The 17,398-nt window shown below is 35.0% G+C and overlaps 1 protein-coding gene and 1 long non-coding RNA gene across 17 annotated transcripts in view; both read left to right on the top strand.

The window, feature by feature from the left end:
- The window catches only part of TRPM7 (transient receptor potential cation channel subfamily M member 7), a 120,509-nt gene that overhangs the window by 31,436 nt on the left and 71,675 nt on the right, over window positions 1-17,398 (top strand). For 14 of the 16 annotated variants that reach the window (XM_036442240.2, XM_036442191.2, XM_036442201.2 and 11 more), the window contains 6 exons: window positions 2,956-3,154; window positions 5,610-5,823; window positions 10,384-10,508; window positions 11,347-11,518; window positions 13,816-13,990; window positions 16,539-16,662. In XM_036442240.2, coding sequence (XP_036298133.1) covers window positions 2,956-3,154; window positions 5,610-5,823; window positions 10,384-10,508; window positions 11,347-11,518; window positions 13,816-13,990; window positions 16,539-16,662 — 1,009 coding nt within the window. Of the gene's footprint in view, window positions 1-2,955; window positions 3,155-5,609; window positions 5,824-10,383; window positions 10,509-11,346; window positions 11,519-13,815; window positions 13,995-16,538; window positions 16,663-17,398 lie in introns of those variants that run through there. The other 2 variants (XM_036442273.2, XM_036442264.2) reach the window with 2 other exon arrangements.
- LOC123652471 lies at window positions 6,572-10,329 on the top strand. The gene is made up of 3 exons (XR_006741829.1): window positions 6,572-6,980; window positions 9,642-9,705; window positions 10,314-10,329. It is a non-coding gene; the product is annotated as an uncharacterized LOC123652471 (long non-coding RNA).

Raw genomic sequence — 17,398 nt, forward strand, 5'->3', positions numbered from 1 at the left:
AATTTTTGTATAATTTATCATAGATATAAAAATAGAGTTATGTAGATGGTGGCATGTTTTTAATATTTAATAATAATAATAACTGATTTATTTTTTCTGCTAATTTGATGTTGATTTTATAATTTCAGAATTTTAAGCAAAAAGTTCCACCTACCACAAATACCCATTTCCCAGAAGGATGGCATTTAAACTACCTAACCAATACCATTTATTTGCAAGGACTGTCTTTACCCCATTGTATGTTCTTTCCTTCTTTGTCAAATATTAATTGACCAAATAGGTGTGGGTTTATTTCTGGGCTTCCTATGCTGTCCTATTAATTTATGTCTTCTTATGCCAGTATCATGCTGTTTTGAATACTAAGCCTTATAGTATAGTTTAATATCAGGTGGCCTGATAATTCCAACTTTGTTTTTCCCCTCAAGATTGCTGTGGCTTTTGAGGGTCTTTTTATGGTTCCCTGTACATTTTTGGATTATTTGTTCTACTTCTGTGAATCATGTTATTGGTATTTTCATAGAAATTGCATTGAAACTATAGATTGCTTTGGTTTGTGAGGACATTTTAATGATATTAGTTTTTCTTACCTGTGATTATGCTATATTCTTTTAGTAGTATCTTCTTTGATTACTTTCCTCAGTATCTTATTTTCTGAGTACAGGTCTTTTATCTCCTTGGTTAAATTTATTCCTAGGATTCTAATTTGATAGTAGTTTTGTAATAAGATACCTACTGTCATTCTTTGTTTTTCTGTACATAATGTGACACTTGTAGTCTGGCTGCTTTTAAGCTTTTATTATTGGTTTTTAGCAGTGTTGTATTGTGATTTCCTCAAGCTCATTTTGCTTATTCCCTATTGAACTGCTCAGATTTTCTCAGTCAAATAGTTTTCAAATTTTATTTCTATTCCCTCAATTCTGGTGATTTATGTGTGTGTTGAGCTACTTGAAATTATTCCACAAGTCACTAATGTTCTTACTCCTTTTTTCTTTCTAAGTGTTTCATTTTGGGTAGATTTGATTGCTGTCTTCAAGTTTACTGTTGTTTTTTGTAGTGTCTAATATGTTATAAATCTAACCCTAGGACATTTTTATTTCAGATATTTCTTTAGCTATCCTAATTGGGATAGCCTCTATAATATTGTAAAAGCCTAATATTCTAAGTATCCGGTTGTCTGGTTGTTTGTTCAACCAATCAAAGTGTAATATGCTAATGATATGCTAAGGCTGCTCAACCTCTCTCAATGATGTGCACTGAGCACCAGGGGACAGTCGACCAGTCACTGTAATGTGTATGACCACCAGAGGGCAGATGCTCTGACGGATAGGTTAGCTTGCTGCTGGGGTCCAGTCGATAGGGACTGAGCAAGATGGGCCAGACACACCCTGGAGGCCTCCTGCGGTCTCTCCCTGGCTGGCCAACCTCCTGAGTCCCTCTCCGACCCTGATAATGCACAGGTGGGGTCCCTCCGCCTGGTCTGCACCCCTTCACAATTCAAGATCCCTTGAAGGGTGTTGGAGAGCTGGTTTCTACCCAATCCCTCAGGCCAGGCCAAGGAACCCCACTGGTGCATTAATTCGTGCACTGGACCTCTAGTTTTAAAAATAAAACCTTTCCAATTCCTCCCTCATCCTGTTAATGTTTTCCTCTAATTTTTCCAAACATATTCTTAATATTGAACTTATTTATAATGGCTGTTTAGTGTCCTTTTCTGCTAATTTCATTACCTCTGTACAATTTCTAGGTCTTCATTACTGATATTTTTTCACTTATATTTTCCTGCTTTTTTGATTGCCTTGTAATTTCTGATGGTTGCTGCACACTGTGAATTTTATGTTTTGGTACTGGGTTTTGCTGTATTCCACTAGCTTTGGACTTACTTTAGCATGCAGTTAAGTAATTTTGGGTTAGTTTGGTTCTTTCAAGTCTTGCTCTTAAACTCTGTCAGGGCATATGCAGTCTATACTCTCCTGAGGACTCTATTACATTATAGACCTCCTATATTATGAGATCTCTTGATTCTTTCTGACAGGAACACTAAACTATTGCCTGTCTTTTGTGTACTTTAGAAATTATGTATCCTACTGCTGTCTAGCAGTTGTTAACATATCCTTGGGTATATACCGTATTTTTCGGACCATAAGACGCACTTTTTCCCCCCCAGAAGTGGGGGGAAAATGTCCCTGCGTCTTATGGTCCAAATATAGCCTACACATATACTTTAAAAAAAAAGTTTTTTTACTTGCCCGGCTCTGTGTGGTCTCTGTGTGCTTTCCCGGCTCTAAAATGGTTCTAAATGCTGCTGTTTACTTTACAGGGTTGATTACATGTGTTTATGACTGTGATGTTGGGTTTTAATGCACATAAAATATTTTAGGACACTATTTGTTTCAGAATCTTTTTTTCTTTATTTCCCTTCTCTAAAAACTGGTGTGTCTTATGGTCCGGAGCGTCTTATGGTCTGAAAAATACGGTAAATTAATTTGTATTTTCTTGAATTCTGTATACATGGTATCCTTTTGGTGGCATCCAGTTTTTTTTCACTCAGCATGATGATTTTGAGATACATCATATTATTGTGTCTATTAGTGGTTCATTTCTTTCTGTGTTTAAATACTGTTTCTATTATATAACTACTAGAAGCCCAGTACGCGAAATCGCATGGCTCACTGTGCTTACAGCCCCGCCCACCTGCGCCAGTTTTTGGTCATTACAGTGTTGGGGCAACAGGCTTTTTGTGTATATAGATACTATTTTGTAGAAGCTCACACTAAATTTAGATGAATATATCATTATATACTAATATATTTGTACTATTTATTGCTGTAGTAAAGATATTATTTTAGCTATATTAAAATCAAAAGCTCAAATTATTTTTATATTCTTTGATTCATTTAATTCAGTTTTTCATTGACTAATTTTTTTAAAGTTTTTAATTTTATTGTTTTTCTTTAGGTGTTTTTGTGGTCGCTTGGTCAAGCAACATGCTTGTTTTACTGCAAGTCTTGCCATGAAATACTCAGATGTGAAATTGGGTGACCATTTTAATCAGGCATTGGAAGAATGGTCTGTGGAAAAGCATACAGAACAGAGCCCAACAGATGCTTATGGAGTCATAAATTTTCAAGGGGGTTCTCATTCCTACAGAGCTAAAGTATGTCACATATTTGATTTCTTTACTTCATTTATGTTGTTATTTAAATAATATATGCTTGTTATCTGACAGTTTATATAATCTATGTCAGGAAACCAGTCCCAGTAATTCTTTTACATATTTTTAAGTTCTTTGTAGAAGTGCATAAAATATATAATTGTTATACCTTGAACCTTTTATCATTATAAAATATCTTTTATTTTTTGTTTGTTGACTAAGCCTGCTTTTTCAGTAATCAGTATAGCTAATTTTTTCTTTTCTTTTACTGTTAACCTTTCCTTACGTTTAAGGTTTTCTTTTAAAAACTAGTTCTTATTAGCATGTTATTTACATATTTTTAATTTTTATATTCTCTTTTAAAAATATATTTTTAAATTGATTTCAGAGAGGAAGGGAGAAGGGGGAGAGATATAGATACATCGGTGATGAGAAATGATCACTGACCGGCTGCTTCCTGCACGTCCCCACTGGGGATGGAGCCCACAACCTGGACATGTGCCCAGCCGGAGAATCAACCATGACCTCCTGGTTAATAGGTTTACATTTAACCACTGAGCCATGCCAGCCAGGCTTACAGTATTCTTAGAAACAGTTTGAATACATTTTTAACTTGTTACTATTATAAATTAGTACTTTTACTACTTTCTGACAATGCAATATCCTTTAGAACTTTAGTAAGTGCATTTACTTTCCTTATGGCTTACCTGCTTTTTGTTGGCATGAGTTTTATTTGTGTATTTAAAACCCGAAGACATAATTGTCTTTCATTTAGATTTACCAACGTTTTATTCTTTCCATTGTTTTGCCTGTCTCCTTCTCTTGATGGGAAAATAGTGCCAATTGGTGGTCCCATCTCTAAAAGTTTTTCTATTCTCGTGGATCCTTAATCCACAAGTTCTCATTGCTTGGTAGCCCTCTGATGCCTCAAAATAGATGTTACTTACCTACTTTTAGTTTTTCTAGTTTCCAGAGGCAGAGATGGTCCAAAGCAATCTAGTTCATTGCCAGAAGTAGAATTCCTCATTTATTCTTAACATAATCTGTTTTTTAAAAATTAGCTTTCGACTGTTTTCCAAACACTACTGTATATACTGTCTTAATTATAATAATTAAGTTTTCCAAACATTACTGTATATACTGTCTTATTATAATAAGACTAATGCAGAAATACTTAGTATAGAACAAATCTTTTTCAAAGCATTCTCAAGGGACTCTGAAATCTTTTTTTTTTTTTTTTTTTTTTTTTTTTTTTTTTTTTGTGCCAGGACTCTGGAATCTTAATCAGTGTTGAAGAATTCTGATATTTTGGGATATTTTTTCATTGGTATTTGATATTTGTAATGGATGGGCAATATATTGTTTTGCAAATAACCTTTCTTAAAGATATTTAAAAGTGTTTTTTCTTCCAACATCTGAATATTTCAGATTTTTTATGAACTGAATCATATAGGTGCAGTAGATAAAGAGAATGAAGTAGAGTAGTAATAGCAAGTAAATTTTGTGATGTATAATTAAGAGAAATATAATTTTAAAACTACTAATAATCAGAGGATATGGTGGTTTATTTTCTATAGAATTATTTTTTTTAAAAACTAAACTGGTAAACTCATCTGAACATATTAGAATATTGAGTAAAATTTATTATTTTCAGTAATTTGTGGATTAAATCTAGAATTACTTCCACAAGGGAAACAATAATTTATATTAGAAATATTTTTCGCCCTAACTGGTTTGGCTCAGTGAATAGAGCACTGGTCTGTGGACTGAAGGGTCTCAGGTTTGATTTCCGTCAAGAGCATGTACCTTGGTTGTGGGCACATCCCCAGTAGGGAGTGTGAAGGAGGCAGCTGATCGATGTCTCTAACTCTCTATTCCTCTCCCTTCCTCTCGGTAAAATAAAGATCAATAAAATATATATTTTTTAAAAAGAGTGAAAAAATATTTTTATTACTTTACTGCATTATCACAGTTCTTTAAATGAATTCTATCACTGACAAAAACTTTCAGATAGATAATTTAGTATTTGCTTTTCTTAATAGCAAGAGTTGTAGAAGTGTCCATTTTTCATCATTTTCCCCCCACCCCCCATCATTGTAGTTAACCTTAATACATCTCATTTACTGTATACTCATAGTTAAACAAGCTAAAAAATACTGTGGATAAATTTGTAAATTGGATGAACAGTAATTGAATTTATATAAACAGGAAGTGTAACACACTTAAATTGTAAAAATTAAAATGCCACTACTTCTATAGCTTGTACAAAATAAAATGGCTTTCCAACTTTAAAATCATTTGCTCTTGCTTTTTCAAAGTGTAACTATATTAAAAGCAGTCTATGAAATCTACTTTATACTAATCTGATTAAAATAAAAGTTTTCTAAAGTTGTGTAACGTATTATGAAACCTGTGAACATAGTCAATTATTTTGTTTTTTTTTTAAATTTTTTTTTAGTATGTCAGGCTATCATATGACACCAAAACTGAAGTCATTCTGCAACTTCTGCTTAAAGAATGGCAAATAGAATTACCCAAACTTGTTATCTCTGTACATGGGGGCATGCAGAAATTTGAGCTTCACCCACGAGTCAAGCAGTTGCTTGGAAAAGGTCTTATTAAAGCTGCAGTTACAACTGGAGCCTGGATTTTAACTGGAGGAGTAAATACAGGTACTGCGATGATTATACTAATTTTATTTAGTGTGTAATTTTTTCAGAATAACAATTAGATATTTGAAACAATAGTCAACATTGAATATAAATATATTCAGTTTTTCTGTTAAATAATCTACAGTTTCTAGATATAAATGGCAACTGTAAGAATATTTGATTTTTATTTAGTTTTTTTTTAAAAAAATAATACATTTTAGAACAGGGGTTGGCTAATTATGGTCTATCTACCAAATCCAGTTCACTCCTTGTTTTTATAAATAAAGGTTTATTGGAACATAGCTGCACTCATTTGGTTTTGTGTTATTTATGGCTACTTTGTGCTAGTTTAGCTGTGACAGAGACTGTATATTTTACAAAGCCTAAAACATTTACTATTTGGCCCTTTACAAAAAAAGGTTACTAACCCCTACTATAGAGCAAAGTATTGTTATTCCTGCCAATATCTGGCTATTGGTAAATTGGCATAAGAATTTGAGCCCTAACTGGTTTGGATAGGGTGTCGGCCTGTGAACTGAAGGGTCCCAGGTTCGATTCCTCTACCTTAGTTGTAGGCATATCCCCAGAAGGGGGTGTGCAGGAGGCAGCTGATCAATGTTCCTCTCTCATCGATGTTTCTAACTCTCTATCCCTTCCTCTTTGTAAAAAATCAATAATAATAAAAAATTGGAATTTATTGCCTGACCAGTAGTAAGAAGCAGCTTTCAAAATTAATTTTTAATATACTATAATTTTTCATTTCCTATTACATCTAAGGGTTAGATATAATAAAGACCAATTTATTTTAATGTCTAAAGTAAAACAATTATTAACTTAAATTAGCTTGGTAAAAGCTAATTCATTACCAACAACGGTTTTTAAAGACTTATTTTGTATTAAGTATTCTTCTGGCTGCTGAAAATATAGCATTCCACAAAACAAATAAAATATTTACCTTCATGCAGATTACATTCTGGTAGAGAGATGCAGATAACTAAATGTATGATATTTTAGTTTTTCTGAATATTATTTTTTCTCAGGCAAGGGAAACAAAAAATAAATAAATGGGATTACATCAAATTATAAGTTTTTTGCTGGGCAAAGGAACCCATCAACAAAATGAAAAGAAAAACTGCTGAACAGGAAAAGCTACTCACCACTGATACATCCAATAAGAGGTTAATATCCAAAGTATATTTATTTATTTAAAAATATATACTTATATTGATTTTAGAAATGAAGGGAGAGGTTGAGAAAGAGAAACATCAATAATTAGAATCATTGATTGGTTGCCTCCTGCACGCCTCCCACTGGAAACTGAGCCTGCAATCCAGGTCAGAAATCAAACCATGACCGCCTGGTTCATAGGTCGATGCTCAACTACTGATCTATGCTGGTTGGGCAATACCCAAAATTTATAAAGAACTCAGAACAACTCAAAACTTAAAGAACAAATAATTCATTTAAAAGTAGGCAAAGGACCTGAATAGACATTTCTCCAAAGAGGACATATAGATGGCTAATAGTCATGAAAAGATGGTTTTAATCATCAGAAAAATTCAAATTAAAACTACAATGAGATATCACCTCACACCCGTCAGAATGGCTGTCATCAATACATCAACAAACAAGTGTTGATGAGGATATGGAGGAAAGGGAACCATGCATTGTTGGTGGAAATGCAGATTAATACAGCCACTATGAAAACAGTATGGAGTTACCTCAAAAAAGTAAAAATGGAACTGCCTTATGTTCCAGAAATTTTGTTTCTGAGTTTATATCCGAAGAAACCCAAAACACTTATTCGAAAGAATATGTTCATTCCTATGTTCATTGCAGTGATATTTTCAATAGCCACGATATGGAAGCAACCCAAGTGCCTATCAGTATGTTAGTGGATAAAGTAGATATGGTACATATATACAGTGGAATATTACTCAGCCATAAAAAATGAAATGTTAACCATTTGCATGTATGGACATGTATGGAGGGTAAAGTCAAATAGACCAGTCAGAGAAAGACAATAATATATGATTTCACTTATATGTGGAAATCTAAAGAACAATATAAACGAAGGAACAAAACAGATACAGGGAATAGACTGATGATTGCCAGAGGGGAGGTGGGTTTATGAGACTGGGTGAAAAGGTGAAGTGAGAAGTACAGTTTGACAGTTATAAAATAGTTATGGGGATGTCTAGTACAGCATAGGAAATACAGTCATTAATATTGTAACTATGTATGGTGCCAGGTAGGTACTGGAAATATCAGGTGGAACACTTTGTAAAGTATATGTTAATCATTATGCTGTACACTTGAAACTAACAACATAATATGATGTAAACTGTTATTAGAAAAATACAAATTAAAACTGTAGGGAAATAAAAGAATAAAACCTATGTTGAACTCATACAAATGTATAATAAGTTAGATTGTAAGTGCTATGCAGACACATGAAATATAATGTAGAGATGATGGGGACAGTGGAGAGGGCTTCACTAATAAAGTGACATTTGAGTAGAGATGGAAGAAAATGAAGGAGTAAGATAAGACTAATGTGGGGCCTAGCATTCCTATCTAATAAAGAATAATATGCAAATTACTATGTTCATTGCAGTGATATTTTCTTTTTTTCCTTTTTTTAAATATATTTTATTGATTTTACACAGAGAGGAATTGAGAGGGACAGAGAGTTAGAAATGTCGATGAGAGAGAAACATCGACCAGCTGCCTCTTGCATACCACACCCCCCCCCCCCCCCCACTGGGGATGTGCCCGCAACCAAGGTACATGCCCTTGACCAGAATCGAACCCGGGGCCTTTTAGTCCGCAGGCCGACGCTCTATCCACTGAGCCAAACTGGTCCTGGCTGCAGTGATATTTCTTTTTTTCTGTTTTAAATTTTTATTTTTTAAGGCCTAGTAATATTTTCTTTAAAAAAAAAAAATCTATTTTATTGATTTTGTACAGAGAGGAAGGGAGAGAGAGAGTTAGAAACATCAATGAGAGAGAGTCATCGATCAGCTGCCTCTTGCACACCCCCTACTGGGGATATGCCCGCAACCAAGGTACATGCCCTTGACCGGAATTGAACCAGGGACCTTTCAGTCCCCAAGCCGACGCTCTATCCATTGAGCCAAACCGGTTTCGGCTGCAGTGATAATTTCAGTAGCCAAGGAGGGCAGTTAGGGGTGACCAGGCCAGCAGAGGAGGGAAGTTGGGGGTGACTGGGCCTATAGAAAAGGGCAGTTTTGGGGGATCCAGACCTGCAGGGGAGAGCAGTTGGAGGGGACCAGGCCTGCAGGGGAGGGCAGTTAGGGGTGAACAGGCTATTGAAAATATCACTGCAATGATATTAGTTATTTGGCTATCCCTATCTGGATCCTGCCTAAACGGGCAGCTGGACATCCCTCGAGGGATCCCAGATTGGAGAGGGTGCAGGCTGGGCTGAGGGACAGCTGTCTCCCCCCCCCCCCCCCCCCCAATGCACGAATTTTTTGCACCAGGCCTCTAGTAAAGAATAAACAGCTAGTGTGTTTTTTATAGTCCTAAGCCATACTTTTAGTTTTTTGATAAAAAAGATTTGGGAGTGTGATGGTGGTGAGGATTGGGTAGCGTGGTGAATATCAGGGACAATAGGAAGATCTTTATAGAAGGCCTTATAGTCCATTTTAATCTTCTCTAAATGAGAAGGGATGGTTTTAAGCAGAGTTGATAAGACCAAAAATCACTTGTATGATATTTTGAAAGTAAATACCAAATTGCCAAATGCCATAACAAAATACCACAAGATTAGGGTAGCTTGAACAAAAGAAATTTATTTTCTCATATTTCTCTAGGTCCAAGATCAAGATGTTAGCAGGTTTTGTTCCTTCCGAGGCCTTTCTTCTTGGCATTCAGATGGTGACCTTTTCATTGTGTCCTCTCGTAGCCTTTCCTCTGTGCATGTGCGTCCATGGTGCCTCCTTTTGTGTCTCTTTTTTCCTGTAAGGACACCTGTCAGGTTGGATTTGGACCCACCCTAACCACCTCATTTTGATGTAATAACCTCTCTAAGGGACCTATTTCCAAATACAGTAATATTTTTAGTACGGGGATTAGGATTTCAACATAGGAATTTTGGGGAGGATACAATTAAGCTCATAACAAATCATAATGAGGACTTAATGTGGTCTTTTGAATTGTCTTTTCTACTATTCTCCCAGGTTTTCCCATTAGGAAGCTTTTGTAATTATTTGGGGTGTGTGTTTTTTATAGTCCTAAGCCATACTTTTAGTTTTTTGAGATGGTGTGTAGAGCAGTAACAAAAAATGATAGTTACTTACATTGAAGAATCTAAGAGAGAAACTAAGCCTAAGAACATGGTATGTGTTTTAGGCAGTTGTACTGTTTTGAAATTGTAGTTTTTTTTCTCTTTGATCCTGAGTTTTCTTTGTAAGTTTGTTTTTTTGACCTTGTTGCCTTTTGTCTTGTATATGTTAAGGAAAGTATCACCAATTGTAATGTTACAGATGGAGCACATGATTGTTCTGAACACAATGAAGACTTTGAGATAAAGTGAATTCTATTTTGTATAAACAGGTGTGGCCAAACATGTTGGTGATGCCCTCAAAGAACATGCTTCCAGATCATCTCGGAAGATTTGCACTATCGGAATAGCTCCATGGGGAGTGATTGAAAACAGAAATGATCTTGTTGGGAGAGATGTAAGAATGATTTTTAAATTTCTTGTATTCACACTTACTTATAAGCAAAATTAAAACAAGGATCTTTTAGTCAACTTAAAATATTCTTGAGTATACAATACTTTTCAAATTACCTTTTTAAAAATATTTCTCTAACGTTTCCTTCTGATCATTTTGAATATACAGTCATAGATACAAGTAGTAGTAATTGTCATTATAGTGTGAGTAGATTTTGGTTTCTGCCTTTTTAAAATAATTATTTCACACTTATCCCATTTTATGCCAGTATTTATAATTAAATTTTTAATGATTACATAATATTAAGAGTTAATTTTACTTTACTGAGTAGTAATTAAATGCCTTGAATAGGTTAAAAATATAAATTGGTTACGTATATGAAGAGACTATCAAAAAGAAATGACTAATTTATAATGATCACTTTTAAATGTTATTAAATTTCTAATATCAATTTTAAAGATCCTATTTATGACCAGAAAAATAGCAATATGACTTTTGGTTGCTTTTTTTTATTATTTATCGTGTTTTTTTCCACATTATTTACTTATATGCTCCTGCTTCCTTTGCATGTGACAATGAAATATATTCTGCAATAACAGTAAAAATTTACTTGTATCATTCAGTCAATTACTGATTAATCTTTGGCTGCTTAAAAGCTAGTGCTTTTTTTTTTTTTTTTTTTTTTTTAAAGCTAGTGCTTTTTGATGTATTTTTTGACGCTTTCTATTTGTTGCCATAGGTAAATGGAATTTTATCTTCCCTCTATTGCTTACTTCAATTTATTTTTATATTATGTTATATTTAATCTTTCCCACTAACTCTTACATTTGATATTGTTTAGGTGGTTGCTCCTTATCAAACCTTATTGAACCCTCTGAGCAAATTGAATGTTTTGAATAATCTACATTCCCATTTCATATTGGTGGATGATGGCACTGTTGGAAAGTATGGGGCAGAAGTCAGGCTGAGAAGAGAACTTGAAAAAACTGTTAATCAGCAAAGAATTCATGCTAGTAAGGGAATTTATAAATTTGTTACTGAAATTATAAATTTGTTGTTGAAATTATTCTGGGCTATATTAATTGCCAGCAACATTCTTTTTTTTTTTTTGCACTTTATTTTTCATTTATTTATTTCTTTATTAAATTATTACCTGTGTTCATATTTTAACATTGCCCCCCCTCCCATACATACCCCCCTTCCTCAGAGTTTTGTGTCCATTGGTTGTACTTATATGCATGTATACAAGTCCTTCAGTTGATCTATTATCTCCCCCAGATCTCCCTACCCGACCTGCTGTAATTTGACAGTCTACTTGTTGCTTTACTGTCTCTATATCTACCTTTTGGTTCATCAATTTATAATGTTCTTTATTATCCATAAATGAATGAGGTCATGTGGTGTTTCTCTTTCATTGACTGGCTTATTTCACTCAGCATGATGTTCTCCAGTTCCATCCAGGTTGCTGCAAATGATGAGAATTCCTTCTTTTTTATGGCAGCATAGTATTCCATTGTGTAGATGTACCATGGTTTTTGGATCCAATCATCTGCTGACTGGCACCTAGGCTGTTTCTAGATTCTAGCTATTGTAGATTGTGCTGCTATGAACATAGGGGTGCATATATCCTTTCTAATTGATGTTTCTAGTTTCTTGGGATATATTCCTAGGAATGGGATTACTGGGTCAAATGGGAGTTCCATTTTCAGTTTTTTGAGGAAACTCCACACTGTTCTCCACAGTGGTTGCACCAGTCTGCATTCCCACCAGCAGTGCACGAGGGTTCCTTTTCCTCTGCAACCTCGCCAACACTTGTCATTTGTTGATTAGTTGATGTTGGCCATTCTGACAGGTGTGAGATGGTACCGCATTGTTGTTTTGATTTGCATCTCTCGGATAATTAGTGACTTTGAACATGTTTTCATGTGCCTTTTGGCCTTCCTTCTGTCTTCTTTTGAAAATATTCTATTTAGGTCCATTGCCCATTTTTAATTGGATCATTCATCTTCCTTTTATTTTGTTGTAAATATAAGCTGTCTGTAGATATTGGAGATTAAATCTTTATCAGTGATATCATTTGCAAATATGTTCTCCCATACAGTGGGCTTTCTTGTTGTTTTGTTGATGCTAGCAACATTCTTAAAATAATGTTTATTTAAGTGTTGGTTTTATTACATAGCAAGATAGCATGTGAAATAACAAAGAATGACTGACCTTAGATTAATAAGGTGACCTAGGAAAAGAAGCCTAAGGCCAATATCTGAGAGTACTCAGATATTAAAGTCAAAGCCACAAAGGCCCATTGGAAGTTTGGTTGCTGTTGTAATCCTATTGCAGCCCAAAGAATTCAGAAATAATCTTAATGGGTGATATAGTCTAATACATGACTTTGAAATTCAAGATGAAGAGTAAAAGAAGAAAAAATGCTTTATTGCAAAGTAAGAATAACCTTGCTTAAAGTTTTTAACGCGAGTAGTGTCACTTTTTGGTAGGCGTTTCTTAAAAGTTGGTATTCTTAATACTGATCTTTTTCAACCATGATCAAACTTTTTGATTTCCCCAACATCCAGATTTTTGTTTCAAAGAGGAGAAATTGTGTAATTTTAGGAAACCAAGAAGGTGAGCTCTATGGCAAAGGGAAATTCAAAATTACAGAACATTGTATTCAAATTATGATGGAGTCTTAGCATTTCTTTTTAAGATTACAGATGTTTTAGTCGTGGTATTACGTATATTTTGAATTATCTTGCTGCATTGCAGGTTATTAAAAACAAAAATTGATATTCTTTACTAAATTTATTTGTTACTCTTGTAGAGGTCTTGTATTTTATTAATCAGTTCCCTTTATGTAATCCTAATTCTGTCATTAATGTGTGTATTAATGTCTTAATTATTTGGAATCAGAAATATACATTTTTATAATAAAAACAGACATATTAGAAATTCAACTAGAAGCAAACTCTAAAACAAATTAATGTTACACATTTCTTACCAAGAGTTAGTGAAATATACAAAATATTTTTACTTTTCAAAAAATACATAAATTCTAGGATATGTCTAATTGTACATTGGATTTTCTAATTTTGTCTATTAAAACAGTTTAATAGACAAAATTAGAAGTGAAAAAGTAACTTATTCAGTATTTAATTTATGCCAAACTAGTATCGTGTTGAATACTTAAAATGAAGTCAACACTGTATTGAAAGAAATATATTGGCCTTTTATTTTTATTTTGTTTTTGATTGAATAAAAAATAAGATTAAATTACTAAATTTGCCTAATATCTTAACGAATCTTTTTCTTTTTTTAGGAATTGGTCAAGGTGTCCCTGTGGTGGCACTTATATTTGAAGGTGGGCCAAATGTTATCCTTACAGTTTTGGAATACCTTCAAGAAAGTCCTCCTGTTCCAGTTGTCATATGTGAGGGAACAGGCAGAGCTGCAGATCTACTAGCGTATATTCATAAACAAACAGAAGAGGGAGGGTAAGTGTATGATTACAACAAGTTTTTAATAACTATATAAAGAGGCTTGTGTTTTAGAATATTAGATTTATTTCAATATGTTATGAACATGAAAATTTGAAGTTTAATATATATAAACATATATATTTAATGTGTGTGTGTGTGTGTGTGTATTTTTAAAATTTCTTTATTGGTTAAGGTTTTACAAATGTGTCCTTATTCCCCCATTACTTCCCTACCCTCCCACTCATGCTAAAAATATATTTTATTGATTTTTTTTCAGAGAGGAAGGGAGAGGGAGAGTTAGAAACATTGGTGAGAGAAATATCAATCAGCTGCCTTCCTGTGCACCCCCCACTGGGAACATGCACGCAACCAAGGGACATGCTTTGACAGAATCGAACCTGGGACCCTTGAATCCGCAGGCTGAAGATCTATCCACTGAGCAAAACTGGTTAGGGCTAGGCTTTTATGTATATACATTTTTGAACCATGTAAATATAATACCAATTGAGAAAAAGAAATAAAAATGTGCATGAGCTTGTGTTTAAGACATTTTGGTGAAATACTGCTTTACATACCACATTATTTTAAAATTATCCTACCTAATAAAAGAGTAATACGCAAATTAGCCATCACTCTGCTACACCCACTAGCCACGCCCACCAGCCAATCAGCAATTATGCAAATAAACCAAACCAAGATGGCTATGGCCACAGAGAGCAGGAGGGAGGCTTGGGTTTCCCAGGCAACAGAGGAAGCCAAGCTTTTCGCCTGCCCTTGCCGGTCTAAGCCTCCACTCAAGGCTACAAAGTTTCAATTATAAAAGGTAAACAAATCCAAACAGAGTTGGTGGCAGCCAGGGAGCTGGAAAGAGTGGGAGGCTAAGGTTGCCCTGGCAATGGAAGAAGCAAACCTTTCCCCCCACCGCTTAAAGCTACAAAGTTTCAATTATAGAAGGATAATAAACTCCAACAGAAATGACTGCTGGCCACAGAGCGAGCAGGAGGCTTGGCTCTACTCCAGGCTACAAAGTTTCAATTGTAGAAGGTAAATAAATTCCAGATACCAGGGCCTCCGCTTGGATTGCCAGGGGACATGGCTGGCCTGCAAACCACCACAGGCCTCTCTCTCAGGCCACCCCATGCCCCAAGGGAATCACACCCTGATCCGGAACACCCTTCAGGGCAAACCAGATGTCCCCCACCTGTGTACAGGCATCTATCCTATTTCATAAAAAAGTAATATGCAGATTGACCATCATTGCAATATATAAGATGGCTGCCCCCATGTGGACACAAGATGGCCACTACAAGATGGCCAGCAGGGGAGGGCAGTTGGGTGGCACCAGGCCTGCAAGGGAGGACAGTTGTGAGGGACCAGGCCTGCAAGGGAAGGCAGTTAGGGTGACCAGGCCGGCAGAGGAGGGAAGTTGGAGCAAACAGGCTGGCAGGGGAGCAGTTAGACATCAATCAGGCTGGCATGGGAGTGATTAGGGGGTGATGAGGCTGGCAAGTAGAAGTGGTTAGGGGCAATCAGGAAGGCAGGCAGGTGAGCAGTTGGGAGCCAGCAGTCCTGGATTGTGAGAGGGATGTCCAACTGCCCTCGAGGGGTCCCAGATTGGAGAGGGTGTAAGCTGGGCTGAGGGACACCCATCCTTCCGTGCATGAATTTCTTGCACCGGGCCTCTAATCTTTATATAATATCTTATAGAAAATTAGTACTAATATTGAAATACCGTATTATTCGGACCATAAGACGCACTTTTTTTCGCCCAGAAGTCGGGGGGAAAAGTCCCTGCGTCTTATGGTCCAAATATAGCCTACACATATACTTTAAAAAAAAAGTTTTTTTACTTGCCCGGCTCTGTGTGGTCTCTGTGTGCTTGCCCGGCTCTAAAATGGTTCTAAATGCTGCTGTTTACTTTACAGGGTTGATTACATGTGTTTATGACTGTGATGTTGGGTTTTAATGCACATAAAATATTTTAGGACACTATTTGTTTCAGAATCTTTTTTTCTTCATTTCCCTTCTCTAAAAACTGGTGCATCTTATGGTCCGGAGCGTCTTATGGTCCGAAAAATACGGTACATACCTTGGCCAAAACCAGTTTCGCTCAGTGGATAGAGCATCAGCCAGCTGACTGAAGGGTCCCAGGTTCGATTCCGGTCAAGGGCATGTACCTTGGTTGCGGGCACATCCCCAGTAGGAGGTGTGCAGGAGGCAGCTGATCGTTGTTTCTCTCTCATTGATGTTTCTAACTCTCTATCCCTCTCCCTTCTTTTCTGTAAAAAAAAAAAAATCAATAAAATGTATTTTTTTTAAAAAAAGAAATACATAGTACCTTGTAAAAAACTTTGAAATATTTTAAAGAGAAAAATCATTCCATTCCATTTCCCCTTTATGACTTATAGTGGGAGTCTCATGAAGGAGAAAATTTCACCGAGGGTCAAGTACTTAATAAAGTAGCTTTAAAAATCTTGAATAGATCCATCTGTATTTCATATTAGGTTCTAGAAATAATGAGAATGTAAATTTGTGAATTAAGTTATGCTTCCCCTTACTCTAGGAATCTTCCTGATGCAGCAGAACCTGATATTATTTCAACCATCAAAAAAACATTTAACTTTGGCCAGAGTGAAGCAGTTCATTTATTTCAGACATTGATGGAGTGCATGAAAAGAAAGGAGCTTGTAAGTAGGTTTTAGCCTTTTAATTCAAAGAACAATGCAAATTGGTGAGAAAGTTGTTTCATTTAGATTTTAAGATTTTAAATCTTTTTTTAACCATGTGAAGTTGTTTAAGCTGAAAAATACAGAAGAACGATTACAGCTTTTATATGGTATTGAGGCATGTATTTGCACTTTATTTCAGGAAAAATTTCATAACTAGGCCTCCACAGATTTTTATTTAGAGATAAAGCAGCGCATACTAAAGAATTGTTATTGGCCTATCTAAAATATATTTAGAAACAAAAAAACTTAAACTATTTTACTCTGAGTGCTCAAATTAAATTAAAGAGTAGTGCTGCTTACTTTTAGTAATCTAAACATGTGCTTCTGTTTATAAAGAAAATTTTTTATTAACTCTGAGTAGTAGATGATTTGCAGTTTTCTTCCATGTATTCTTTTCTCTATACTTGGAAATGAAGTTAGTTGAAAATTTTGTACAATAGTGTTTTTCTTTATGAAAAATGTTATTACATAAAAATCTCTCCAATTGTCTTACATTGCAATTTATTTTAAGAAACTTACAGTTAAAAAAAACATTTCTCATCAATGACACATAGTTGTTTGGATTAAGTAAGTGTTCACTCTGCAGAAGGAACAGCAGGGTTTTCCCATTTAAGTTTGTTGCTTACTTCAGTAAAGGACATAAGACAGGTGAAAAACTGAATGTAATATGAAATCAAACATTTTTAATGTACTT

Source organism: Pipistrellus kuhlii, unplaced genomic scaffold (assembly GCF_014108245.1).
Source record: "Pipistrellus kuhlii isolate mPipKuh1 unplaced genomic scaffold, mPipKuh1.p scaffold_m20_p_1, whole genome shotgun sequence".
Taxonomy (NCBI): domain Eukaryota; kingdom Metazoa; phylum Chordata; class Mammalia; order Chiroptera; family Vespertilionidae; genus Pipistrellus; species Pipistrellus kuhlii.